Genomic DNA, 27,508 nt, shown 5'->3' with positions numbered 1-27,508 from the left:
TTTAGTGTTGAAAGTACTACAGATGCCCCCTTTTCTCCTGCCATTGATCCCCTCCACCCCGAATCTGCCCTTCCCCAGGCCTTCCCCATGCTGCCATCTGTGTCCCTGACTTATACAGATATAAGCATTGAAGTCCTTTGATTAATCTCTCCCCACCCACTCCCTCACCCACGCCTTACTTCTGGGATCCCTCAGTCTGCTCCATGCTTCTATGTCTCTGGATCTATCTTCTCATCAGCTTATTTTGTTCATTAGATTCCACATATGAGTGAGATCACGTGATACTTGTCTTTCTCTGGTTCATTTCACTCAGCATAATACTCTCCAGGTCCCTCCATGCTGTCTCAAAGGGTAAGAAATCCTCCTTCTTTACAGCTACATGGTACTCCATGGTGTAAATGTCCCTCAGCTTTTTTATCCACTCATCTGCTGATGGGCACTTGAGCTGTTTCCAGACCTTAGCTATTGTAAATTGCGCTGCTATGAACACAGGGGTGCATACATTCTTTCTGATTAGTGTTTCAGGTTTCTTAGGATATATCCCCAGAAGTGAGGTCACTGGGTCAAATGGCTCTTCCATTTTTAATTTTTTGAGGAACCTCCATACTGTTTTCCATAGTGGCTGCCCCAGTCTGCATTCCCACCAGCAGTGCACCAGGGTCCCCTTTTCTTCACACCCTCGCTAGCATGTGTTGTTCGTTGATTTGTTGATGGAGCCATTCTGGCAGGTGTGAGGTGATACCTCATTGTGGTTTTAATTTGCATCTCTCTGATGATTAGTGACTTTAAGCATCTTTTCATATGTCTATGGGCCATCTCTATGTCCTCTTTGGAGAAGTGTCTATTTAGGTCCTTTGCCCATTTTTTAATTGGATTGTTTGTCTTCCTTTTGTTAAGCTGTATGAGTTCCTTATATATTTTGGATATTAACCCTTTATCAGATGTGTCACTGGCAAATATGTTCTCCCATACAGTGGGCTCCCTTTTTTATTTTGTTGATGGTTCCTTTTGCTGTGCAGAAGCTTTTTATTTTGATGCAGTCCCATTGGTTTATTTTCGAGGAGGTGACATTTAAACTAGATGTACAAGCAAAAGAAGCTCTGCACAGAGTAGAGAGGGAAGGTTCCAGTTCAGGATGACCAGCCTGTGCAAAGCTTTAGTGTGGGCATGAGCTTGTGTGTTAGAGATACAAAAGGAGGAGGAGTGTGGCCGTGAGGTTACACTTATAAACAAGGTTAGCAATCACTGGATAGGAATAGTCAAGGAAATTATTTGTTGAAAGGCTCAGTGACACATTTTGGTTTTAAACTTAATATAACTGTGTTCTAATGGACTGTTACTATGGTTCTTTCAGGAGTCAGTGAGCTCCTCGTGAGGAGATCCAGGCTGTGGGATGCTGTTTTTCAGGATTGTCAGGGCCTAGGGATCACCTGGGAACACTTGTTAACAGAAAGTCTGGGGATCTTTGTCATCAACCTTTGGAACCAGAATCTCCTCGGTACCTGCACTGCTTTTAACAGGTGCCCCATGACACTCTCATGATCAGGCACCGAGGGATATAATGGTTTTAGAAAATAACCAGGGACTTTGAAGACACACCTAAATTAAGATTTGGGCTCCACCACTTAATGTGTCACTTGTAGGAAGTTACTCCATTTCCTGAGCATTTTTATCACCTGTGAAAAGGGAATAATCCGATCTACAAGGCATAGGGCTGTGCCTGAAGACTACATGATAGAGCATATGTGGAGTGCCAGACACATAGTAGGTCCTCCATTAATGTTGGATGAAGGTATGATGGACATATGAAAGCTATGCATGAATAAAAAACTAAATATGTATAGTCGCTCTTGGCAGCGCTTGCTGTTTCGAGTCTGCAATGTTCCTTAACACCAGCAGAGAGCCCAGGATGCAGGAACAAACACCAACCGCGTCGTCTGGCTCCGGCTTAGCCTTTCTTCTCTGTCCTCCCATTCAAATGGCCTGGCCTTTCCGACTCATCACTGCCCCCTACCCCTTCCGCTTCTACCTTCCTCTAAGGCACAAAGTAACTCACTCCCCCCCCCCCCAGTGGGCCCTGGAGACGGCCCCCAGCTGGTTGCCAGGGAGAAGGCCTGAGTAACCGTTGCCGCTGAGTGCAGACTGCTCATCCCAGGCACTGCCTAAGGTAACCGTCCGTCCCAGTTAGTCAGGGACTTGCCCAATGTTTGCACTGAAAGTCCTGGAAAGTGCCTCAGTCCCTGGCAAGCCAGGAAAGCTGGTTACCGAACGCAAACTTCATGACGCTGTGCACACCACTGTCTGCGTCTGCGCTCTCCACGCCACTGGCCACACTGTGGACTGATGTCTGGGTTCTACAGCAGTGCTCTGGGTGTTATATCCACCTCAGCCCTAGGTTCGGACAAGATCACACTCAGTGGGGCCTATGCAATGTCATGTTACTGGATTTGTGGTCCTCGGAAGGGGCAGGCTTCTTAAACAAATGGGGTGTGTCCTTCAGTCCATCCATCTACCACTGCCAGAGCTTTGGCTCTGAAATGCAAATCTGGCACTGACATGTCCCAGCTCAGAACCCTTCGACGACTCCTTGTGTGCAGAATATAGAGCAATCTCGAGCAAAACTCCCTCCACAGGCTAGCCACACTGACTACATACTGTTTTCTGCTTTCCTGATTTTGCATATGTTGTCCCCCCCCTTTTTTTGGTTAAATATATCTTTATTGATTTCAGAGAGAGGGAGGGAGAGGGAGAGAGAGAAACATCAGTGATGAGAGAGTCATTGATGGGCTGCCTCCTGCACGCCCCCTGCTGGGAGGAGCCCTGACCGGGAAGGGAACCTCCACCTCCTGGATCCTAGGTCAGTGCTGTTGTTCCCTTTTCTGTAACGCCTTGCACCCTTTTACATCTGGCCAACTCTTAGCCATTCCTTAAGGTCTTCTACAGATTTAATCTCTGCCTCTTCTTTGGTTCTGCAGTGACTTACACATAATTGTACCGTAGCATTCAGCACACGGTGCGGTAACTATGTGTTTGCCCACTGTCCCGACTGGACTAGGAGCTCCTTGAAGGCAAGTTTCATGCTTACTGACTCATCTTTGTATGCTCAAGACCCCAGCATTTCTTTTTCATAGTCACTCTTATTTTACGATTCTAAAAGGCAAACCATTGCTCTCAGAGTGGTTTTAGTCACCAAGTATTTTGCATCCCTGAATATTATCCTGTTCTTGACCCTTGAGTGACTCCTCACAGATGAAATGAGGCTCAAAAATGGGGAGGAGTGGGGATGGGATAAGAGCATTGCGAATCATTTTATTTTGTAATAAAAAAAGTAAAGCCTGAGAGTTTATAATTTTTTTATACATTGTGACAAAACAGCTGGGACAAAACACCCAATTTCAACTAGCATTGTACATTTCACATACAAATTAAATAAACTAGAAATGAATGATCAGGAGTTCTGTTCCAGACACATGACTTTTTGTGTTCTTATATGTTTACCAGGTGTGACAATAAAATGGTAAAACTCAAGTTTTATTTTGTTTGTATTAACAAATAGACCAGAATGACACTGTTCAGAAATTTTTAGAAATACTTTTTGGGAACTGTCTTAAGAACCAACATATTAGTCAACCTATAAGCCATTTCATATTACTTTACAACCAAATTTTGTATTTGTATTACCCAGCATGAACCTCATGTTGAGTGATACAAAACTTATTCATAAGACTTGGATCCCAAAGACATTTGGCTATTTTCAAAATTAAAAGCCAACCTGCAAGGATGAGAACTTTTCACAACTGATGATCTGCAAAAGGATGTGGCAGCTCTCAAGTCAAGTCCAAGAATTACAAAGTGCCCCTTGACTAAGTAGATGAAAATATGTATACATGGATATTAGAATGACTCACCTTATTTTGGACACAGTATATCTATAAGAACATATACATACTTACAGGGTTATACCAATGAAATGTGGTGATATTTGTACCATTACCTGACCTTTCTCAGAAAAGATTTATGATAGCATGCTTTTTCTTTTTAGTTAGACTTTCTGTGGCCTAAAGGCTCTGATGCTAACAAGATAATATGCCAATCAACTCCAGATTGATGTACTTCAATCATGACCCATAACTGTGCGTAAACTTTGAGGTAATTAGTATTACCTATGTGCTTCTGAAAAAAATGGTTTATGTAGCCTATGTGCTTATAAATATATTATTTCAGCTTAATTTACTAGAATTAACTGAGAATCTATTACTTTTCCATTTCTACACTAAGCAGGAATAACAAGATTCACGAAATATACCATTCCTGCCCTCAAAGAGCTCAAAGCTAGAGAAGACAAACACGCAGACGAGTCACTGCAACCGTGGAAGCAGTGCAACAGTGGAAGCATACAGTCAATGTAACGGTGGCACCTAGCAGGGAGTGATTATCTCGGGGTACAAGGCTTCACAGAGGTGGTGACACCTCGTCAATGTTCGGGTGGATAAACACAAGCACAAGTTTCATCAGGCTTAATAAGATGGGCAACACAGCTATACGAAATAGTATGTGCAAAAACACTGAGGCCCGAAACCAAACAGTGTGCTTCGGCAATTACAAGTCTTTGGATATTGCTGGAGCACAGGGTGCAAGTGGAGAAATGAAGAGGGGATTCGCTGGAGAGGCTACAGATACATGTAACCGAAGATGTGTATTTTTGTTTGTAGATAATTATGTGTGTCTACTGTCTTTCCAAAATACATCAATCAGCCAGAAACTGAAGCAACAGTGACACTCGTATTTACAACATGGTTTTATTTTTTTCTGAATTTATCACAAAACTGTCCCTGGTCCCCGCGCATACCTGTTCTATTCCCCGATTGCTCATTTCTCTCTGCGCTCTAGTTCTCTTGCTGTTTTTCCCCTTGTAATGTTTCCTCCCACATTGATCTGAGTCCAGTCTCATAGGCAATTCTTCTTTCTATCTCTCCTTCAGGAGCAAGATGAAATAACCTGTCCTCTCACAAGCCCTCTTGGCTAAGTCTACTGGTTAAAAATTTAGGCGTTGGAGTGAGACAAATCTGTATTTGAAACCTGGGCCTCTCATTCACCGTGTTTGTGCTCTTGTGCCAGTAACTTGGCTTCTCCAGGCCTTGCTGTCCTCATCTGTAAAATAAGAGGGATGTACGCCGCGCAGAGAGCTCGTGAATATTAAAGGGCATAATCCATGTAAAGAGCTTAGTATATAGAACCTTGGCCTTTAATAGTTATCGTAAATTCAAATTGTCCAGTGGTCTTCGTGTCTAAGTCATGCACATACACAGGTGGTTGCACTGGCATTTGCCTTGACTTTATCTACCCTGTGAGGCCATGGAGGCAGGGCTCTGTGCTGACACCCCGGGGGTGTGCAGGACGGCCAGCCTGGGAAGGAGAGGATGCTTTCACTTCCAGTTTGTTTCTTTATAGTTTGATGGTTTTAATTTTATAATTACATTACTTTTAAGTGTCAATGGAGTTTCTGGGCAGGAAAATTTGGGTTTTGGTATTTGTTTGTTTGTTTTCTATTTTGTATTACTTTTTATCTTATAAAATCTAATGATACACTTTCAAAAAACTCAGTATGTTAGAAATCATTCCAGTTACAATTAGTTAGGATTTTAGACAGCAGTTCATCAAAAAGAATTGGTTGGTGGAAAAGGAATGAGCACAGGCTTTCCAGTCAAGCAGAAGTTAAATAGTGGATTTGGATCTAGTATTTACAAACTGCATAATCTAGTTAAACCTTTGTTTCCTCATATTTGTAAGGCGGCTAATAATGCCAACCCCATTCGGGTACTTTCAGGTGCCTAACTGAGATAGCACATATGGAAAGTACCCAGTGCAAAGTGGGCGCACTATGGGGTCTCGACAAATGCTAGTTGTAATAACTTTCATTATGTGCAAGTTGCTGTCCTGGTTGCGGGCTTATAACAGGTTAGAATTAAGATATTGGTTAAAATCAACAATTAATTTGGGTTTGGTATTAGGATTAGTAGTTAGAGTCTGTGTTAGATTAAGGTTAGGATTGAAATTAGAATTCAATTAAGGTTAGAATTAAAATGCACACAGAGCTTATTATTAAGGATGGGGTTAATTAAAACTGGATAGCATACGTAAGAAGCCAACTAAGGGGTTCTGGTTTAGTTGGGTGGAAAATGAAAGAGGAAAACTGAAAAATCGATGTAGAATTTACAGAAAGAGAAAAAGTCATACAGAGAAGGAGGGTTAGAGTGCAAAGCAGAACTGAGCCAAGTCTTCTGAGGTGTGGTTTTTTCCTACAGGTGCCGTCGCCCCCTCGCAGATGAATATGCAGTGTTCTCCCCACTCAGGCTGAGGCCCCCTCCCTCCACAGAAGCGGCGTGGGGAAGGAATGCCAGGGCCCACACAGCCAGTGGAGCCGGCACTGGTGCCAGCTTCACATTCCACACCCCCAGTGACCCAGGCTATTGCTGAGCGGACAGGGGCATCCAGGAGCCAAAACCTGCCTTCCCTCCACTGCCCTGCTCTACCCCACCCCCAGTTTTCACTGTGGCTGCCAGTCCTTTAATCCCACAGACAACCTACTCCAGACTTTGTGCAAACCTCTTTGTACAACACGTGGGAAACACATATTGCACACCATAGCATTTTAGAGTGGTAAGTAACCACGAGATCACATTCCAACACGGATACTTTTGTTTCACCTATTTTTATGATGAGGATAATCCTTGTGGGCCAGTCTTCTTTGTAAAACTATATTCCCAGTGAACAGGGTGCCTGTAAAATACTGGGTGCCCCAGAATGATTACAGATAAGGAGTTATTCCTGTGAAGACATCCACATCTGTAGGAGAAAAACTACCTTTTCCCTCTGAGCTGTGCTGGAGTGAGGAGCTCCTCCAATTGGACCCGGCTGGGGAGCCCCGGGATTGGCTGGGGAGCCCCAGGATTGTTTCCGCTTGTTCCTCCTGCCTCGCGGGGTGGCCTGTGTCTCCCCCATCCCATACTGGGAACCCTTTCCTGTACGGTTATGTGAATGCAGAAAGTCACTTAATTTCTCTGAGCTTCATTTTCATGGTCGGTTCAACAATGGTTTTGAACAGGTAATCTCGAAGGTCCCTTACAACTCTAATGTGCTTTTATTCTCTGATTCTAAAAGCCAACGACTGCTTGCAATTTGCAGGGCCTAAAGTACTGCCAAGCTGATGCCGATGATGCAAAAAAGGGAAAGGGAGCCAGGAGGAAAAGAGCATTCCAGAGTCTCCTTTGCTTGTTCTCAATACTCTCTCCACAACAACTCCCCCCCTCCCACACGTGGTTTTCCTCCCAGGCAGCGCCAGTGCAGGGCAGGGCTGGGCCCAGCCGTCATCAGAGAATTAAGGGAGAGCAGGCAGAAGGGCTCCACAGCAGAGCAGCGGACGCAAAAGACCATTAGCTAGAGGTGCTTGAACCTAATCCCACATCCTGCCGATCCCCTCCCCCCAGCCCCATTCTCGCTCCCACCCCCCACCCCCACACCAACCTGCCCTCTGTTAAGCCCACTTACATGATCTCTAAGGTTTCTTCTAGCTCCAAATATAATAAATAATCTTTACCCATCAAGATCCTTTAACTAGGGTAGCCTGATCCTTCCCCGCTGAAGTCCCATTCTCTTTTTGAAAACACACCAGCTCATGCTTTTCTCTGCATGACTAAACTCATGCCAACTTGGTCCCACCTCTGCCAGATAGTCCAGTCTTCCCATTATCTCTCCCTCCTCCACCCCATAGCCCATCCTCTCCTCTCTCTTAAACCCGGGTCTCTACATCCCTCAACAACACTACTCCCTCCATCTCTGCCTCTCAGAGATTTCAAGATGCCGGAGAACCCAGGGAGGAGGGATGGTCTGCAATCTCTAAACAGTGTCAAGGCAGGCAAGGCAGGCAGCCCACGGTGGTCAAACACTGTCCTGCCAATAATTCTTAACAGCTACTCAGACACTCAGGAGATGTTCAAAAAGCAGCAGAGCTCTTCTCCCAGAAACCACCGGCAAGCTCTAGAAACAGTGAGGGGGAAACAGTGGAGGAAGCATCTGACCATCCTGAAGGATGTCCCTGGAGAATATTCTCTCTTGGCCTCTCCATCAGCGACTAACATTTATACAGAGCTTTACTGATTACAAAGTACTTCCCACACCGTGGTCCTTGCATCCATCACAGAGGACTGAGAAAGCCTGTCTGAGAGGAAAAAAGATAACCCAAATATTAAGGATTAGCAGGCGGAGGCCTAGTATCAGCACAGGAGGGGACTGGTCCAGGAACTGAAAGACATGGACCCAAATCCCTCATCTAGGGACAAAATATGGCCACACAGAAAAGGAAGGCACTTTGAGGATCATATGGTTCCATGTCCTAATAAGTACCTGTGTTTTCTACAATTAACTGTCAGTATCATCTTGGGTAGGTCAGTTCATACCCTTTGGACCTAAGTTGCACCTGAATTATAAGGGGTTGGACCAAATATTTTTTAAAAATGCATATAAATGTAAAATTATTTGATTCAGAGATTTAAAAAATTGAGAAGTTGATTCCCAAAAGCTAAGTTTGAGCCAACTGACTCAGGAGGATCCCTTTCTGAGATGCGCAAGGCTCTTCCAAAGATACTCAAACACAAAGAACAGCAGCCCCAGGGACTGGAACCCTAGAGCCAAGAGGGAGTATAGACGCCCTGCCTCTCATCCAAACCACATGGGCCTCGGGGACAAGAACTGCGTTAGTCACAGACCCATCGGTCCTTAGGGGGGGCGGCTTTCTGAGGGTCCGTAGATCAGACCATTCACTCAGGAGTCCTACTCACTAAAACTTGAGAAGAAAAAACAAAATCCTCTGAAAGATTAAGAAAAAAGAAAAAAATATATTGGAGGGAAGCCTGGGAGTAAAGGGGAGCACAGGAAAGATTAAGGGGGAAAATACTGAGTTGCTTAGTAAGCCACTTGGTTGGGCAAGAGTCTGGAGGGAAACCACTGCTTTGGGGGAGGGAGGTAACGTCTGAGACAAAGGACCGAGGGAAATGTTGAGTCTCGTGACCTGTGGGTTTGCTGAAAGATGCCCTTCAAGGGAGATCGCCTGGGGCCACGAATTGTTGCTGGAGAGGTAACTAAGGGCCCTTGGGTTATAGGAACTAGAGGTGTTAGTATTTAGAATGGTCAAGGTAACTGGTTACCCAGTGGGGAGATGCCCCTGGGCACACTGTTGACAGGGCACCCCCAGGGCTCCTGGGGATCTCAGTGGCCAAAGGGAGGAGGGCGGGGCTGGAGGCCTCGGGCTAGTGGGCACACCCTTGTCCAGGCTGCAGTGGCCGCTCCCGCCAGCTGGCCCAGGGCCATGCCAGCTCCCTCCCTCCACCCCGACCTAGGAGGGGTGCGCGGGTCCCGCCGCCGAGCCGGCTCCCGCGCTCGGCCCCGCACCCCGGCCGGGCGGGCCGAGCTCCCGCGGGAGCGGGTGGGAGACGCCACGGCGGCGCGGAGGGGGCGAGGGGGCGGCGGGAGCGGGGAGCGCCGCAGTCGGCCCCCCGCCACCGGCCCAGCCCCCCGCCACCCCCCTCCACCTCCAGCCGAATGGTTTGCTCCGAGCGTCCTATTTAATCCCGGCGACTGCAGCAGCGCCGGCTCCCTCCCGGTCCCGCCTCGGCCCCGGGGTTCAGCGGCTCCGGGGCGCCCTTCCCGGCGGCGTCGGCGTCGGCGTCTCCCCGCCCAGCCCAGCGCCCAGCAGGGAGCCCGCGGGACCGCGATGGGGGCGCCCTCCGCCCTGGCCCTGCTCCTGCTGCTCGCCTGCCGCGGGGCGCCGGGCCGGGCCAACCTCTCCCAGGACGGTGAGTGGGGCCGGGCGGCCGCGGCCGGGGCGCGTCCGCTTTGTTTGCAACCTGGGGCGCGGGTCGTCACCGCCGCCGGGACCCCGTGTCTGTCTGCGCATCTGTCTGTGGGTCGTGGGTGTGCCGGGCGGCACCCTCCTTGTGCACCGACCCGCGCGTTGCGTGCGCCCCGGGTTGTGTCCGTCCGCGCAGCCCGGGGTCGGGATGTGGGGGTGTCCGTGTGTCTGGGGGTGCGCGTCTCCGGCGGCCCTGGCTCCGCGATCCTGGGCTGGTCTCCGTGTGCGTCTGTGTCGGTGTGTGTCGGGGGCGGAGTGAGACAGCCAGGGCGTGTTGGTTGTTTGTGTCTGTCTGTCTGGAGGGCTGGTGGCCAGTGCAATCCCCCAAACTGCTCCATGCAGACGCTCCTGCTCCCCCTCCCGCGGCGGAGCGCCGAGTGGCCAGGGCAGGGCCTGAGCGAGGCTGTGGAGGGGGCGTGGGCAGGGAAGGGGGGTTCTCCTTGGAGCAAAACAACAACACCGGGCGGAGGGGGCCCCGGGGTGGCAACGTGGAGGGCGGCGGCTGAGGTGGGAGGAGAGAACCCGCCGGGGCCGCGGGGGGGCTGGTTGGGCAAAAGGAACCATCGAGGTATCCGGGAAGGGGGAGCATGGAAAACCCAAAGCTTTCCCGGGCTAAACACGGGTTTTCCCCAAATTTGGGGTGGGGTAGCATGCCCACCCCCTTACCCCCGCCTGGAGCTCAGCGTGGCTGGGTCTGTAACGACAGGCCGCTGAAGGAAGAGTGTGGGGAGAGGAGGCGGGCGCGGGGTGCGGGACCCGGGAAGAGCCCCCCCAGCCCGGCCGGCTATGTAGGTCAGCGCCGAGCGCACCCCGCGTCCGAAGGGCCCGGTGGGGGCAGTTGGCGAGGGGCGGGCGGCAGCCGGAGCTCGGCGCCTCGGGTCCCGGGCGGGGGCACTAGAGGAATGCGCCCTCCCGGGGCGTCTGGGGCGGTGAGGGGCGAGCGGCGGCTGTGCCCGGCCAGATGGCGGCAGAAACAGAAAGAACCGCAGGGGAGGCGGCTCCTGGGCGATGGACCCGGTGGCCAGGAGGGATGGGCACAGGGCGGGGTCGGGTGGAAGGGGCGGGAATGGAACTGGGGGGATGATGTAGAGAATTTCATTTCAAGAGAACAGGCCAAGAGCCAGAGCGCTGGAGAGACAGTCACTCCATCTTGCCCCACCTCCTCCCCCAGCCCGCCTTCATCAGTGATAAAAGCGTCCCCCGGTATGGGGACACTGGGGATCCCCTTCCCACAGCTGGCTGGCTGAATCCTTCCCCCCTGTACCCATCAACGCTCCCCAAAGGGAGTTGCTGCCCGAGTCGCCACAGAGACAGCAGCCTCTCCCCTCCCCGTGGGGATCCCCCTTCCCCAGAGGCCTGCACTGCTCACCCACCTCCCCAGGGTGCGGAGAGTCCCCACGGAGGGCACATGAAGTGCAAGGCAGGGAGAGGCACTGGGTGTTTGCAGCACAGTAATGGCCCTCTACGAGGCTGCCTTTCAACCGCAGCCCTGGCCTTCCCAGCCTGCGAGCTGCACTAAAGAGACGAGTGTGACCCAAACTGCAACTGTTCGGCAATGGGAACTAACGGTGCCAGGCTGGTCCCTAAGCAGAAAGAAGCCATCCCAGAAAGCTGTGAGTTCTTCAAGTCTAGAATGTAAACACTGGAGAACAGAGTACATCTTTATGCTAGCTAAGTCTTCACCAACTGCACTATTCTTTTTTGTCCTCAACTTGGAGGCCCAGCCCCACGCAGGCCTAAGGTTGAGAAGAAGAGAAATGTTCTATCCTCATATTCATAAATATGTCTTAGGCCAGTGGCTTGAGGGAAACAGTGGAAGGCACTACATTTGAATGGAGAATTTCTAAAGATGTTGGGAAGACAAAGTTGGGGAAGGAGGCCTGTTAACTAGGAAGAGTCCAATCTAGCATCGTTTTCCTTATAGAGAATTATCTGTCCAGAGAGTGGGCTTATGTCTGGTGTACCGTGTTTTAGGATGCACTGATGCAGGAGAGCTACAACCACATGATCTTTATCTAAATTAATGCTACCTCTTAGTTTCTGGATCTAACAGCGCCAGCTCTGAGAGTGGGAGGCGGGGGCACTGATGAAGCCATTCTGGCCAGGCTCATGCAGAAGGGATGTCTAGTGCCACTTAGCTGGTCTGGGGCCCCTGGGCAGGAAGTTAGGCAGTTCATAACTTACCTGGTAATGTTTGACCAAAACATGGAGAGATGTGGTTTGAAGGTTTGAGAACAAGATACCTTAATACACTGATGCTTGAGTGGTCAAGGGTATGTGGTAGAGCGGCTGTGTCCACTCAGAATAAGAAAAAACAGGTTTCATGTGCTGCCGAGGTGTATTGCTCCCTGGAGGACAGCATACATTTTTTAGGCTCAAGGCTGAAGAGGGATTGAGAGGCTGGAGAAGGGCAAGCAGTGATATCTGAACCTGGCCATTACTGCTGTGGCTAGAAACTCAGGAACGGTTTAGACATTCAGAGTTTTCCACCTGCCCTTTCCTTCTCACATTTCTCCACTAGTATTGGCAGAAGTTAGCAATTCCAGGTGTGGTGAATACAAGCTCTACGAACTTCATGTGTCCTGCGGTTCTCTCTCTGGTGAGCAGTTTGACATTCAACATTGTGACCAGCCTTCCTTGGACTCTTCCTTCTCAAGTTACTTCTAGCACTCTGTGAATTGATCTAAGGTAGAGATATGTAAGTGGACAGCCTCACTTTGCTTTAGACCAGGTTATAGCAATTTAACCTTGTACTGCACTGCCCCACACATGAATATCTTCTCCCTTCCCAATGACCTTCTGTTCACTGCCATCCATTCTGCAGCCCCCTGGCCAGGTGCCCAGGGTAGAGATCATGCCCAGTGTGCCAGAGAAGTCCAGAAGGCATTCACTCTAGAGCAGCCTGCATACCTGCTTGGCAGACCTACTCCATCCACTTTCCATTCCTAGCTGTGGTTGTAACTATCTACTTTCTGTTCCTAGTTGCAGCTGTAACTATTCTGTTTGGTTTCTGTTCCTCTTTTCCTAGTTGCAGCTGGAACCCTTGGGAAGGATATGGTCTCCCTTCAGACAGGTGCATTTTCTGGTACAGAGGCGCTGAGACCACTAAGAGACACTGGTCTAGTAGTTTAGTTAATTCCATGCAGAACCAGCCTGCCTGCTGTGGAGCCCAAGCTGTGGAATGTCCTATCCAGCAGTTATGTCAAAGATTCTCCTCGAGTTCTCTCCAGGACTAAGCACTCTTGGTTTTAGTAGTTTCCTCTAGGGAAGTGGTTTTCTGTCTTTTTTTTAAAAAAGGATATAAACTTCTTTCTCAAATAAACATAACAGATAAAAGGAAAATTATTCTCGTTGAAACAGAGAATTAAGACCTGTAGTCCCTTTACTCTTCTTCTTGGCTTCCCCACGCTCCCCATAATCCTTAAGGTACAACCTGGTGCTCTGCTACATAACATTTGAAATCCTGGGCCCTAGACTGGCAGTAAAATGAGTCAGCTCACTACTCTTAGGTTCTCTCTTTCTTCCTGCCTCTCCCTCTTTCCCTCTCCTTCCTCTTCCAACTGAGGAAGAAAGTCCAAATCTAATTCCAAGACTACATTGTTGAAGACATTCACTATTCACTTGGAGAGTGACTCATAGTTCTGCAGCCATGAAATTCTACAGATGGCTTTTTTTTTCTTTTTCTTTTTTCTTTTTTTTCTTTCTTGGTGTTCTGGTCATTTTGAAATAGCAGATTGGGTAGTTGAGCCATTGCTCTGCAAAACTTTAGATTTTATTTTGGTGCTCCTTGCTGTTACTACTTTATTGCAGCCCAAACAATATGCAGAATTTGATCAAAAGCTGCTTTTTCTTAAGTCACATGCTAGGAAAAATATCTTCATAGTTATTACCAGAGAAATAAAACCCCTGGGGCTGTGACTAGTCACACTCTGTTGTTTCCTGTTCCAGTAGAGCTGTATACTGGACCAACTGTCCCTTTAGTCATCTACTTCCTAGTAATGGAATTTCATCTGAGGATGGTAATCTAGGCTCTAGATTCTCCATGAAAACAAGCTGTGGGCTGGACCAGCCCCTTACTGACTACTGAATGAAAAATCTAGGGTATTAGAAAGTTTTAGTAATTATATTTCCTCCTTTGTTTTGCATGTTAAAATTTAATAATTTCCACTTAACCATTGCCTATAGGCCCCTATATTGGAATATTTTGTTTCCTGGATGAGGTCATGTCCTTGAGGTCCATCCATAATCTCCAAAATCAGTAGTAGTGATGATTCCTTACAAGAGCAGAACCCATTGATGCCAAGGGTTCCTATAACCCAAATAAAAATCCAGTTCAATCTTCTGTTATGACAAGGAGATCTATCCCTTCGAGCACTGAGAAACCAAGCTCTCAAGAGTCTGAAACACATGAAGCTGTTGAGATTTTTACAGAATAGAGGCTCGATAAAGCTACATATTCTCTCTGAAGCAACAAGTACTAAAAACAAAGCTGTTTCTCTCTTTACCAAAATCTCCCTAAGCTGAAGGAAAGTGACCAAACGTCCCAATGAACACAGCGGCCTCAATGTCCTGAGAACAGTACCCTTCTGAAGAGGCATGATCCACTTCTCCTCTTCATGTGTGATCAGGACTGGAATATGCAGTGATTTGGGGTACCTTAGAGCACTCTGACTAATTCAGATCATACTCTATCTTGTGGTAATATATTCTGACTTCCTCATGCCCTAGTGTCTCTGAGAGGACAGGCTTTGTGGCACTGCTTACCTCATTAGATGATAACTGTAATTTTATTCCTAATTGGTTGTAGCAAATTAAAACCCTTTCCACCACCACTAATACTTAGGTAATTTGTCGTAATTACTGAGGCTCATGTTGACAAATTAAGTCTGATGGTAGTCCTCATTTTTATATACTCTTGGGTGTATACATGACAGGTTCAAACAAAGTACTTCAGGAGGCCTTTTAGAGCAAGGGATGGGTATGTAACATGATCTTAACAGAAGCCCCGATGTTTGTTGATTGCTAGAGAGCTGGCTGCCTTCACCCAGGGTCCCACTTGCTTCCCCTGCTCTTCGTGGAACAAACCACCTTTGCTCTGAGCTCTCCATGGTGCTGCGCCCATGGTGACGCTCCAGACTCTTCTGGTCGCTCTCCATGGTGCTGCTCTCTCTCCCTGCTTCATCATCTCTACTCTCCACAACACAGCCCTCAGAAGAGTGTTGGAATCTCCCTCCCCCACCACAAACACACACATGATCTTGGTTCTGACCCCTGACGTGCTCCACCAGGAAAGGGGAAACAAAACCTTGAGATATAGATCTGGAGAGTCCTCACAACCATCTAACCAACTGTAGGAAGGGGACAGAAAAAACAAGCAATCCTGAGGTTGACAAGAACTGTTGTTTGAAATGTCCAGGAGACTAGAGCCTAGAGTGACCTCAAAGGGCCTCAAAAGAGCTGGATTTTTTGCCATGTGTGGACTCATATTAAAAACAGAACTACAAATAGTCATGTTTTCTATTAAGGCAGTATTGCTCATGTACAATAACCATGCATACACTATAAATGCGGAATGCAAAATGAGTCTTACTCAGTTTATAAGCATGAACCTCTTAAAATCACTCTGAGCTTGATGACCAATGCTATGGAGCTTCTTTCCCCCTTTCCCTCAGTCTTAGAAATGCGTAGACAACACATAGTGATGGGTTATCAGAATAGATAATGGAGGGATTCAATACATGAGAGGCATAGAAAACAAATATCAAAACCCTGACTCATGTTCTCCATTGTTACAACCATCTTATAAAGAACTAAATGGCCTTAAATACATAACCATCCCATCCATCCCAGAGTCCAAATGCTTGGCTAAATCTCAGGAGATGCATCTTTAAACTGGATTCTGCTACTCTTTTGGGGTATCTGCCAATAAGTGGATGACATCAAGTGTGGCAAGGAGCCGAGAATGCTCAGCCCCTGCCAGTCTGAGACTAGACAGCTTGTTCCTCCCATCGCATAAGAATGACACAAGCTTCTCTTCTTCTAAATGCTGATTTCCCTGTGCCAATTCCTGCATAATAGTTCATATAATAGTTAACACCAATGAATGACCTACAGCAGAGTCTGGTTTGGGAAGCAGGCTTCCAGAATGAATTTCATTCCATTTCCTCATTTGAAACAAGGAGAAACTTCATTCTTCAAGGACAGGTAATAGAGTGATTTATCTCTATGAGCGAGCCTTTAAGAAGACAGAATTAAAGTTACAGTAACAGCTGGAGTATCTTCCATCTGCTCATCTCCCCGAGCCCCCTGTTCTCATGAATAGCAGACATGTTTCAGAAAGGATTCTAGTGCAGAGGTTCCAACATTTTTTTCAACATGTGTGTCACTCTTCTATGTGAACTCTTACCTCTGGGATTATTTCACCCTCTCATCTCTCTCCATCTTTCCCCTAGAGGTCTTCTCTAAGGATTTGTTTTTTCTTGCCCCAGCTAGACCTACACTAATTGTGTATTGATTGAGAACCATAAACACCTTTTGCTCATTTACTTCCAGTTCAGGGTCAGAACAGCCAGATTCATCACCTTGCCCTAGGGCAGGGAAAGGAAAAAGAAGTGAAGGCTGATGTCTCAGCCATTCATCTCTAAGCTAACCATTACTTAGCTCTCCACTTCCTTCATATAGTCCCAGATATTGGCAAAGTAGAATGGAAAACTAGTACTTTCAATACCGTATTTCACTGGGAATATGCAGATCCATGCTTCATACATTTCTTCTTCTGTGCCCTGGCTCTTTGCTTCTATTCTGATTCTAGAAAATTCCATCCAAAGCCTCAGACAGGGTAAAAAGCTCCAGAGGTAAACTGGTTTGTTGAGTCTCTGACTTAAATACCTGGTACTTCTTGGAAACCCAGCAAGACTCTAATAAATACACTGATGACAAGTAACTTGAGACTTAGTATAGCCTAGGTCAGCCTTTGAAGGGCCTAGGGCCAAGTTCTTTTATTATGATAGAATCAGGGGCCAGTTATACCATCTGCTCCTAATCATTTCTTCCTCAGAAAATGCAAAACTGACAGTAGGACAAGTACTCATTCCTACTGGTTCTTACTCTAGTTCTTAAAGATGAAATTTTTCCAAACACATATATGTTTCCTCCCCTAATCTCTATCCTGTAATATCAGATAAATATAAAAACCATCACTAAGCCCCTGGGCCTTACATGTTCTCATTTATCCTCAACTGCTGCATAATGCCAACCCTTTTCTGGTTTCCAAGCCCTGGAGTCCAATGTCAGTAACAGATGGACAGAGCCTCAGCCCTGGGGAGGAGAGGATTCTGGCCCTCTCCTGGGGAGTATGAGCAGAAAAGAGAGCCTGGATTCTGCTTTGGGGAGAATGTCTGCATTTAAGCCATATGGCTTTCTGGAAATAAGAGGTTCTGATTAATAATGGGCTTGTGAAAATTGCTCTGTATCTGGGTCATAAGAAAAGCTGTGTGTTTCTGCCCCCCCCCCCAAAATAAAACAGATATGTGACTAGTAGAAATTGTAGCATGCCATGTATGTTGAGGGACACATGTTGAAGGAAAAGCAGAGCATGACCAGATTGGAATATATGTGCACCTGGGGCACAAAAATGAATATACCCCCACATTAAAGAAGAGACACTCGATGAAGGTTTAAGAAGAGAAAAGAAGAGGAGGTCTTTGGGTCAGAACAGTGTTATTTGCAACTCTGGGGACTGTGAAGTCTGTAGACTTAGAAGAATGTTTCTGTTTCACAGAAGAGTTAAACTCCCAGGAAGGCACAAAGTAAGGCTAATTGAACAATGTGCCCCCTCTGAAAAATACACATTTTTAAGTGAAAAAGAGAGAGGAATAGACTGAATCTCAGGTAGGATTGGGAGAAGGGGGAGCCTGGAATAGTGTGGGCGTGGAGAGTGGACCACATTATACTTCATGTAATGTCCCAACCACTGCCCTGACCCTGTCATCTGCACCTGGACTGATCACCCAGCGAAAGGAAACAGTAAAAACAAGTCCATAAAATCAGAACCAACAAAGAAAAATGCTTTCTTGCCTGACTTCTAACAAATTAAACTTTTTAACAGCATAGTAACCCTAGCACACCAGGTCATCAGCCTGAGAAGGCAGAGCCTGTAGAGAGAGGGAATTCATCCATGCACTCAAACAAGCACTGATGTTCTGGAGGGTGGGCGCAGGGCTTCAGAACCTGGACTGAGATGTCTCATCCTTGGGGAATCAATCTACCCTTTACTTCTCCCTATCTCTGGGCTTTCTTGCCCTTTTGCAGCCCCTGATTTCCCACAGTTAAACCTATTTGCCAATGAGCTAAGCTGGATTCTGCTTTCATTTACTCCACACTGACACTGTGATGTTTCCTTTCCAAGTACTTCCTAAGATGGGGGGGGGTCCCCAGTTCTAGTACATACGTATGAAAGCAGCAAGATAAATTTAGCAGAAGGTGTAAGTGCCTGCACTTGGGTCAAGGGACATTTAAAAGCTCAGATAAAGTCTAGCCTCCTGACTCTCTATTACATAGAATACAGATCCTAGGTCGTTCTGGTCCTGATTTCTGAGTGTGTGAGCATGGTGGGGAGGAAATGGGGCAAATGGACACTCCTAAAATGTCTCAGGACTGGCATCCACCTGAGGATTGTGCGGCCAGCCTAGGGGCTTACCTGAGAAACAGCTGATTAGAATCAGATCCCTGCCCAGGACCTGTTTCCCCAGCAGCAGTGCTTACAGAGCCATCCCTTCTCTATCTTGTGTCCCTTACTAGCCTTAGCACAGAATGCTAGATGCACAGTCCTAGGAGCAAGGAGCTAAGGCTGGGAAGAGGCTCTCTGGGAATAGATTCCTCTTCCTTTCTGTTTTTTCCCAGTTGCAGTTTTTGCTACAACGCAGTATTGGCTACAGAGGGGCTTGTTTTAGTTGGGGGCAAGCCCAGGGCTCCCTCCCAGCACTAATGCACGGAGAACACTGACTCAGTATCAAATCAAAGCAACAGCTGTCCCCGCCTCCATCTCTGCCACCCACTTCCCAGTCTCTGCTCCTAGGAATTTTAACCAAGTTTCTCAGGGCCCCCGTCAGCCTACTGCAAGCCCACTCTTCCTCCAGATTTTCTCTCTCTAGCTCGAGAATAGGCCATGCTCTTTTGCATTTTTATCTCTTCTAGTCTCTGTCTCCCATTTCACAATCAGGTTAGCATTCCTCCAGCTCTCTCCCATGCAGATGCCCCCCCCCACACACACACACGGCCTGTCCTCATGATCACCCTTTTTAACTCCTAAGGGCACGGAAGTGGCTTCTGTCCCTTGGCCTCATCTTTTGTGAGAACTGAATCTGCCTGTAAGGTCCTGAAGTTTGTGAAGATGCCATTCTTTGCGTCTCCAGGGTCTGCATTCTCATCTCACTGCAACTTCTCTCACTTGCCGGGCATTTAGTATAGTTACTTTCCTTGCCGTCTAGGGGTCCGGGGTTTCTCACAACAATGCATAGGGAGATGGGGATCAGAAAGGAGATGGAAACAACCTTTGCATTAGCTAGTACAGAGACCTGCTGTCAAATGGCAATGAATACAGCAGATGAGGACATAACCACAGCTCCCACCGGCTGCCTGTCCGCTGTGCTTAAGTTTGCAGACCCCTCTGAACCTTAGTTCTTCATCTTTAAAATAAGAGGTTGCCTGGCTGGTGTGGCTCAACTGGTTGGAGCATCAGCCCATACACCAAAAGGTTGTAGGCTCGATTCTCGGTTGTGGGTTTGAGCCCGAGTACAGGAGGCAAAGATCAGTGTTTCTCTCGCCTCCCTCCCCCCCCGTCTCTCTCCCTCTCCCCCCATTCCTTCTTCTCTCTAGAATCAATTACAAAATAAATAAATAAATAAATGGGTTGCACTAGATGCTACTTAGGATTCTTGTCAACTCTCAAAGTTTATGCTTCTAAAAACCACAGAGGGGAAATATTTTGGGAAGAAGGAGGTGTGATAGAAAGAGGAGGGGAATCACTGAACTTTTTTTTTTTTTTAAGTCTTTATTGATTTCAGAGAGAGGAAGGGAGAGGGAGAGAGAGAAACATCAATGGTGAGAGCCGTCATTGATCGGCTGCCTCCCGCACACCCCCTGGTGGGAACCGGGCATGTGCCCTGACTGGGAATCAAACCTTGATCTCCTGGATCCTAGGTCGATGCTTAACCGCTGAGCCAACGCCCGGCCGGGCAAAGGGCTGTACTTTGCTAACAGGGTTTAAAAGGATACCAGTTCCATCCTGTCTGGTAGAATGAAAAAGATCTTTAAAATAGCCACATCTGGCCATCAGGGGTTAGTAGAAAATGACCAGACATGCAAATTGATTGCAGAGTTTTAGGAAATACACAGAATATATTTATTCATGACCTAGTAGAGTTGGAATAACTGGGTTTTGGTTTTTGCTTTTCAGTGAAAAGAGGGTTAACACCAAGATAAGCCTTTTGTTTTAACCCCACCCTTATGCCCACCACAGGCAAACCAGCCAACTACCGAAAGGTTCCCTTCTTTCCTTCAGCCTGGAAAAGCTTAGCCACACACCATTTGTTTCCCAGCCCAGGAAACAAAGCCTTTCATTTGCACCAACCTGCTTAGGATGGAAGCGGAAGGTGCCAGCCGATGCACAATGAACCCGTTTGAGTCCTCACTGCCCCGTCCACCTTGGGTCATCTAACAGTGTAGGTTATATAAACCCTGGGTTTTCTGGCCACGCTTTTCCAAGCTACAGGGCTAATCAGCAGGGTAGGAGCTTCTTAGAGTGAAGCTTCTGTTCCCACCTCTAGTTCCCACCTGTTTTCACTTATATCCTGTGAGCCTCCTGAGAGAATAAAGTAAAGCTGAGAGTAGTGACTTTAGGCCCAAGCGGCTGCTGGGAGCCAAAAGGAAAATCGGGAAACAAAACTGAGGGAGAAAAAAACCAGACAGCGACAGAAAGAACAAGGGAGGGAGGGAGGAAACAGGGAGCAAAACTCAGCAGCCCAGCCAGAGAGGGCGGAGGGTGCAGCGAGCTGGAGAGAAGGCCTCGCTGGGGAGGCAGCCGGCAGCCGAAGCGTGACTGAGCTCTGAAGCTCCGAAGTAAATGTGACCTGGAGCGTATCTGAGCTAAGCAGGGAGAGGCTTTAGGAGATCCTGCTGCCTGTGAGGGGACACAGCCCTGTCCCCGAGGAACAACAGAAAGAGAAGGAAGTGCCCAGAGGGCGCCTGAAATGACAGACAATCTCAGATGACAGTAACTCCCACCCCCATGGCCCCAGCTTTTATTTGCGCTGTAATACCGGGGATATCAGAGAATTATGAACTTAAGGGAAGGCAAGCAAAGTTAGAAAGGAATGGAGGGCAGAAAATAAGGAATATTTTGGCGCTCAGCCCCTCAAAGTCTTACACTGAGAAATCACACTAAGAAATGTGCTTCATAGGAGTAGCGTAATTTCTGGCAGCCCAAGAGCCTCTGAAGAAAGTTAAATAGAGCCCTTTTTTGATCAGGGTATTGTGCTCTGAAGTCTGTCAGGTCAAAGTGAATTCCAAAATGTTGGAGGTTTTGCCTAAATCAGGACTCAGACGGGACTGGCTCTGGGCATAAAGAAAAGCTTGAGGGGCTAAGACCTAATTCTGACTTTGCCATGGCAGTGTCTTCAGTGTGTGGCACAAGGTTTTCCCACGTGTCTGAGGGCAGGGAAGACTGGAGTGACATCACCTGGCCCCGGGCCCAGCATGGGAGTGGGTAAACCATTCTAAGGGTGTGTCCCTTCGGTTTTCTGGGCCACAGATCTCAGTGTATTTTTCCCTTGGAGATAACACTCCTCCACCCACCTGTCACAGTAGTCATGAGAAATAAGTAGGCTGAGATGAAGAGTATTTTTAATGCCGCAGTTAGAGAAATGCTGAGTCATCATCACCGTCACCGTCACCGTCACCATCACCATCAACTCTTACTCAGGGAGCTTATTTTCTCTAGTCTGTGAAGTGGGGCTCTGGGCCCAAGCTCTGGCAAGGGCAGCCGCCGTTATGTGGGAGAGTTCTGTCCCCTTGTCCCACCATCCTAAATGTGCACCTGTGCACCCCGACCCTCAGGCCAATGCACCTTAGATTCCCAAAACAGACAGGGCGAGGACGATATAAAAACTAAGCAATCGGGGACTGGACTGTCACCTAGACTTCCCTACCAGCACCCCTGAAGTTGGAGAGAGAAGACATTTTTATTCATTCGAGTCGCTCATTTATTTTTTTGAGAAATATTTATTGAGCACTTGCTGAGTGCAAGGTCCTGGGGTCTGAGTGAAAACCTCAATCGCAGTGCCAGTATATGCTTTATGGGGGCTCATTAGTAAGTTACCAATTCCCTCCTCTGCTCCCCTTAGTATGAACGTCAATCGGAAGGAAATTAGGGAATGGAAGGGCTATGTTGTCCTTTAAAATGCTGGGAATCCTAAAGATACTTGAACCAGTGGGAAAATAAAGAATTAAGAACCTCCAAGGCAACTGAGGGCAAACAGGAAGATCATGTTAGTTTTCAGCCTAGGTGTTAGAGTGCTGTGAAAAATGAGGCCATTCCATTAGTTTTAACCGCACACATCTGTAGCTTTGTTAACTGAAGAGCCCCACCCTGTAAGGCTCTTAAGGGTACATGAAATAGCCTCCAAAGGTAGAGAGGAAGATCTAGTAAGAAATCCAATAAAAAATGCAACCCAGTGGGTACAAATTGCACCACCACCACCACCACAAACACTCATTTCCAACTTGTTACACTGTTGTTTTTTTAATCACGTTGCAGGTGGGGGTGTAAATACTGTTTAGGTGAGTCACCCTTGGCCAACAATGCAGAAAGGAATTTCCCCCTGTAACCCCTGCCCCACAACCACAGATACAAAATGCATGCTCTGCAAAAGGCGGCAGTGTGGCGGAGATGTGCAGAAGGGCTGGGCTTTGCGGTCAGAGAGATCTAAGTTTAAAGCCTGTCCCATCTCAGCACGTACTGAATCCATCATAAGGATGAGTTATTTAGCTTCTCTTAGCCTTAGCTAGTGTCTGGGTCCTAGTTAACTCATCCTTAACATGAGTATAATACCTTAAATGTGTTGTTCTGGAGTAACAAGTATAGAACAACTAACTTGGATCTTGAAACACAGAGGGTGACCGACAAATATCGATTCCCATCATCTTGCAGACTTCTGGAACTTCAGCCTTTGGACGGGCGAGCCTCCTCCGAGGCCTGTTTGTTCTTGCCCTCTTTTGTTTACTGTTGCATCTTCACTGGCAGACATCGAGCCTAGTCCTCACACTGGAAGGTGCTCACTCGGCCCCTTTGTTTCATTTATTAAATAAATATTTTTAAGCACCTTCTATGTGTAACATGCTGTATTAGGTCCAGTACTAGATTAAAAAAAAAATGCATCAGATCCCAACCCTACCTGCATGATCTGTGCAATTTTGGAGGGAACCCAAACATGCAGTACAAAGTAGAGTGACACATCATTTAAGGAAGGCAGATAAAGTGCTGTAACTCAGAGAAATGAGAAATTATTTTCACCCGGGACAATCAGGGGAGACTTTTTGAAGGAGATGCCACAGAAAATAGGCTTCAAGAATGAACAGGGCTTAGATGTGCGAGGATGGGTGAATGGAATTACCAACAGAGTTACTGTAGGAAAGGGAATGTTTGCCAGAAAGCAAAGAGCTTACAGAAAGAATTCCAAATAGAGTCCTATGCCTGGGATGCGGGTGAGTGAAGTAAAGAAAAGACAACGCTGAGAGGCACGCTGGCATCAGTACAGGATCGTAGAGGCCAGGCTAACAAACCTGGACATGATCTGTAGACACTGGGAAGTCAGGGAAGGTTCCTGAGCAGGGAAACAATATGACCAATATGACCAGAGCTCTCTTCATCTCTTTTTCTATGTGAGGGTCCTCCCCTCTCTAATGGTCCTGTGGTTTCAATGTCCTCATTTCCTTCCAAAGACCTTGCCTGAGAAGGATTTTCCCTATTTCCACTTCAAAGTCCAAGTGGCCCTTTCAGAGTACTCTTAAGTTTTCCTTTCCAGTCTGAGTCTATTGATGGAATTGTGTTGATGTCATAAATAATTGGCACGAGACCTAAATTCAAAAAAGGCACTAGCCTTTCACAGACCAGGTAATAATTTTTTCTACTTACTCATGTTCCTGTTGGTAGAATTATAATTACTCATCTGCTCCCATGGAGTTGGCATTCAGAATTTATCATTACAGGTGTACAATTTTATAAAAACAGAAAGAAAACTTAAGTATTTCGCAAAATTAGAGAAAGAAGAGTCACCCCAGAGGGAGAAATGAAACATCTACCTCTTAAGCAGTTACTTAAAACACTACAAACCAGAGTTCTCTTAAGCCTACAGAGACAATATATCAAGCACATTATAAATATGCCACTTATTGGAGATATCAGTTCCCTCATCTGAACAATTTAGTTAAGCTTGAATGACCTAATCACCATTTTATTTATTCATCCTATGCAAAAAAAAAAGGCCCAAGAAAATGCAGGAGGAGGGAAGAGATGAAAGGAATGTAAGCAAGGAGAACAGAACTGAGGGCCAAAAACAAAGCACAGATGAAAGGAGCAGGAGAGTGAAGACTAAATCCAGGCTGATGGACAGACTGCCTGACTAGCAACAGACATAGCGCAGTGCCAGTTGAGACGCAACGAGTTACCAGGCCAATTAAATATCCTGAGAGCCCACCATGAGCTAAATGCCAGAGATACAGAGATGAGTAAAGTAAGACCCCTGCTCTCATGCAACCCAACGTTTACATGAGAAGACTGAGAACTAAACAAGTAAATTGCAGTACAATGGCCTGAAATGCTGTAAGAAAAAGGAGCTGTTGAACAGCTCTGAGAGCACCACCGGAGAGAGAGGATCCTTGAGAGCTGTGCTATTTGTGTGCCTTTAGGTAAGTCCCTGAACCTCTCTAAACCACATCTCTAAAAAGCCATTATAGCTGGTTGCTTATTTTTCAAGGTTGTTTTGACATTCAGTGAATTCATGGTTGAAAATCCACTCTGCAAACCGAAAGTCCTAAGCCAAGGTATGAGATGGCTATTTCCTCTGTTTGAGCAAAGGCCTGTTTAGCGCTTCCTTTGGGCACTGGGTTCCAATATTGTGGGCTGAGCACCGACCCTCTCTGGCTATCCTTTTCCTCCACCACCCCAAACTCCAGCACAACCATTTCGCTTCACCCACAGACACGCAACCCAAAAAATAGTATGAAACACTCACCCGCGTCAGGTTGCCTCCATCCTTGAGGTCCACAGAAGGCGGCGGATGAGACCCTGGCACCCAGGGAGGGTCTCCGCTGGGTGGGAGTCCTCGCCCTCTCCGGCCACCTTGCTTTCTTGTCCTCATTTTGCTGCCTTTCTTAACCAGCCCTCTCCCTGGCCCCTTTCTGCCGACTTCTCTGTATCTGCCACAGACGTTCTGTTTCCTCTGCTTGACTCCCCCTCTCATTTGGGCATCAGCACTTCTGTTTGAGAACAGAGTAATTTCTAAATCTCCAAGAGCATGTCCATGAGAAACTCCGGAGAGGGGGGCGTCTCCAGGAAGGCCTGTGAGCCCCTGAAACTCTCTCTTAGAGCTCCATCCAGACGCAGAATCTCTCTCTAGCTCCCCCTTCCGTTCCCCCTCTCTCCTATCTCCCTTCCCCCTTCCCCCTCCCCTCTTCTCCTTCTGCTCCAGCTATTCTCTCCCTCCCCCTTCCCTCTCCTCGGACCCTAAGCCCCGTGCACTTCCCTTTAGTCTCGCACCCCTGCCTCCCTGCCCCTCCCCGCCCCTCCCCTCCGCCCGCGCCCCCTCCTCCGCGCCCCCAGCCGCCGCCGCTCCTGAAGTTCTGCCGGGACTCGGCCGGGACTAGAAGCGGCTGAGAACTCTGCCCGGCAGCCGATGACCTCACTGAGTTTTGCGCACGTGATTGGCTACCGCTGGGCTTGTGGCGGGAGACCCTGAAAAGATCGCCTGGTTTCTTTGTCCCTCTGGCCCTTCGGGTGAATCGCAGGAAACAGGCCCTCGACACTGTGTAGTCCCCAAAGGGTTTCGGGGCTCCCTGCTAGGAAGAGGGAGGCTTGCTGAGCCCGAGGATCGAGCAGAGTCAGTGATGTAAGTGGCGGCTGGGCCGGAGGACCTGAGCGCCGCGGAGGAGGTGACCCGGGAGGGGGCTGGGCTCGCTTCTGCCCTGGGCGCTGTCTTCAGTGGTAGGGGCCTACCTGAAACGAACAGGGCTTTGGGTTTGGGTCGGGCATTTAGTTTCTAGTCTTTTTCTTCTATTTCTGTGACCTCGGACAAGTCACTTCATTCTGTGTCCACCCTGCAAAGTAATGGTGACACCAGGGTACTGATTTTACAGGTCTTTGTAAATGTGAAAGCATTTCCTGTTTATTAAACCTGCCCTTATTTTAGTAGATAATAGAGTGTAGCAGAGAGAATCCTGGTTAAGGAAAGACAAGTCTTTGGTTAGCTGTCACGTTCTCCGTAGTGACCTCCTCCGTGTCACCTTTAACCTTTCACACAGGCAGTAGGAGGCCTGGACCAGATGACCTCTAGGATCTTTTGGCTCTAAGGTGATGTGAGTGGCTGATGAAAGTTAGCACCCTCCTTCAATCCAGCCCTTGGGAGGAAGAGTTGGCTTCCTTGGTCAGTACTTTAGTTAACGGCTCCTTTTTGTGAGAAACCCACCTTCTCTTGGGTATTCTGGTGAACCTGCTTTTCACAGGGGCCTACCTCTCCCCCACCTCCAAAAATGAGAGTACAGATCCCATCCTACAGCAGCATATATGTAGGGCTCATCCTTGATGGAGATTCTCTCCCCAGGCTACTGGCAGGAGCAGGATTTGGAGCTGGGAACTCTGGCTCCACTCGACGAGGCCATCAGCTCCACAGTCTGGAGCACTCCTGACATGCTGGTCAGTCAAGGTGAGAATCCAGGCCCCCTCATCCCAGTGTCTCTCAGTGCCCTCCGCCATCCTCATACCATCTCCCACTCATGTGGCCTTCACCCCGTGTTCTGCTCCTCTACTTTCCATCTGACATTGTAGTTCCTAGCTCTACACCAACATCTCTAGCACCCGCTCCTTCCTTAGTACAGAGACCTCTGGGTCCCCTACGCGTTTTTTCTAAAGATAGAATGATTTCAAGAGGAGTGTATTGCTCAGAATGAAGAGGTTCTGGAAGACATAGTCAAGGTAGAAATCTTCCTAAGGAACCAGGGACAGTGGAATCACTAGTGAAAACTTGGTATGTGGCTAGCAGTAAATGAAAGGCTTCCCAAACCTTCCATGGAGTATTTAAGGAACGTGCCACTCCAAAATCAACTCAGCCAGCTCAATCCACAGATCATTAATCTCAAAATCATAGTTTTAATTCTTATTAGATGATTACTTGAGAGGCGTTCCAATGACATAAGCTCTGCATTGAGAGTCAGAAGAACCAAGTTCTAGTCCTAACAAGAATCACCGATAAGTAGAATGACCTTAGGCAATCACATCACCTCCATTGTCTCGTTGTCTACATCTATAAAATTAGACAATTGGATTCCGTG

The 27,508-nt window shown here is 47.6% G+C and overlaps 1 protein-coding gene and 1 long non-coding RNA gene across 5 annotated transcripts in view; one reads left to right on the top strand and one right to left on the bottom strand.

The window, feature by feature from the left end:
• The window catches only part of LOC148090950 (uncharacterized), a 73,322-nt gene extending 47,710 nt beyond the window's left edge, over window positions 1–25,612 (bottom strand). Inside the window, exon 1 of the long non-coding RNA XR_015716121.1 lies at window positions 25,198–25,612. This is a non-coding gene — a long non-coding RNA (uncharacterized LOC148090950). The remainder of the gene's footprint in view (window positions 1–25,197) is intronic.
• Window positions 9,770–27,508, top strand: part of CADM3 (cell adhesion molecule 3) — a 29,612-nt gene continuing 11,873 nt past the window's right edge. The window contains exons 1-3 of one of the 4 annotated variants that reach the window (XM_087827972.1): window positions 25,811–26,070; window positions 26,483–26,531; window positions 26,782–26,883. In XM_087827972.1, the coding sequence (XP_087684098.1) occupies window positions 26,868–26,883 (16 nt within the window). In that variant the 5' untranslated portion in view covers window positions 25,811–26,070; window positions 26,483–26,531; window positions 26,782–26,867. Of the gene's footprint in view, window positions 9,852–25,810; window positions 26,071–26,482; window positions 26,532–26,781; window positions 26,884–27,508 lie in introns of those variants that run through there. The other 3 variants (XM_087827973.1, XM_016218698.2, XM_087827971.1) reach the window with 3 other exon arrangements.

The sequence above is a fragment of the Miniopterus natalensis genome, chromosome 19, assembly GCF_054644295.1.
Source record: "Miniopterus natalensis isolate mMinNat1 chromosome 19, mMinNat1.hap1, whole genome shotgun sequence".
In the NCBI taxonomy this organism is placed as follows: Eukaryota; Metazoa; Chordata; class Mammalia; order Chiroptera; family Miniopteridae; genus Miniopterus; species Miniopterus natalensis.
Note: the sequence above shows the minus strand (reverse complement) of the source record. Positions and strands in the feature narration are given on the sequence as shown.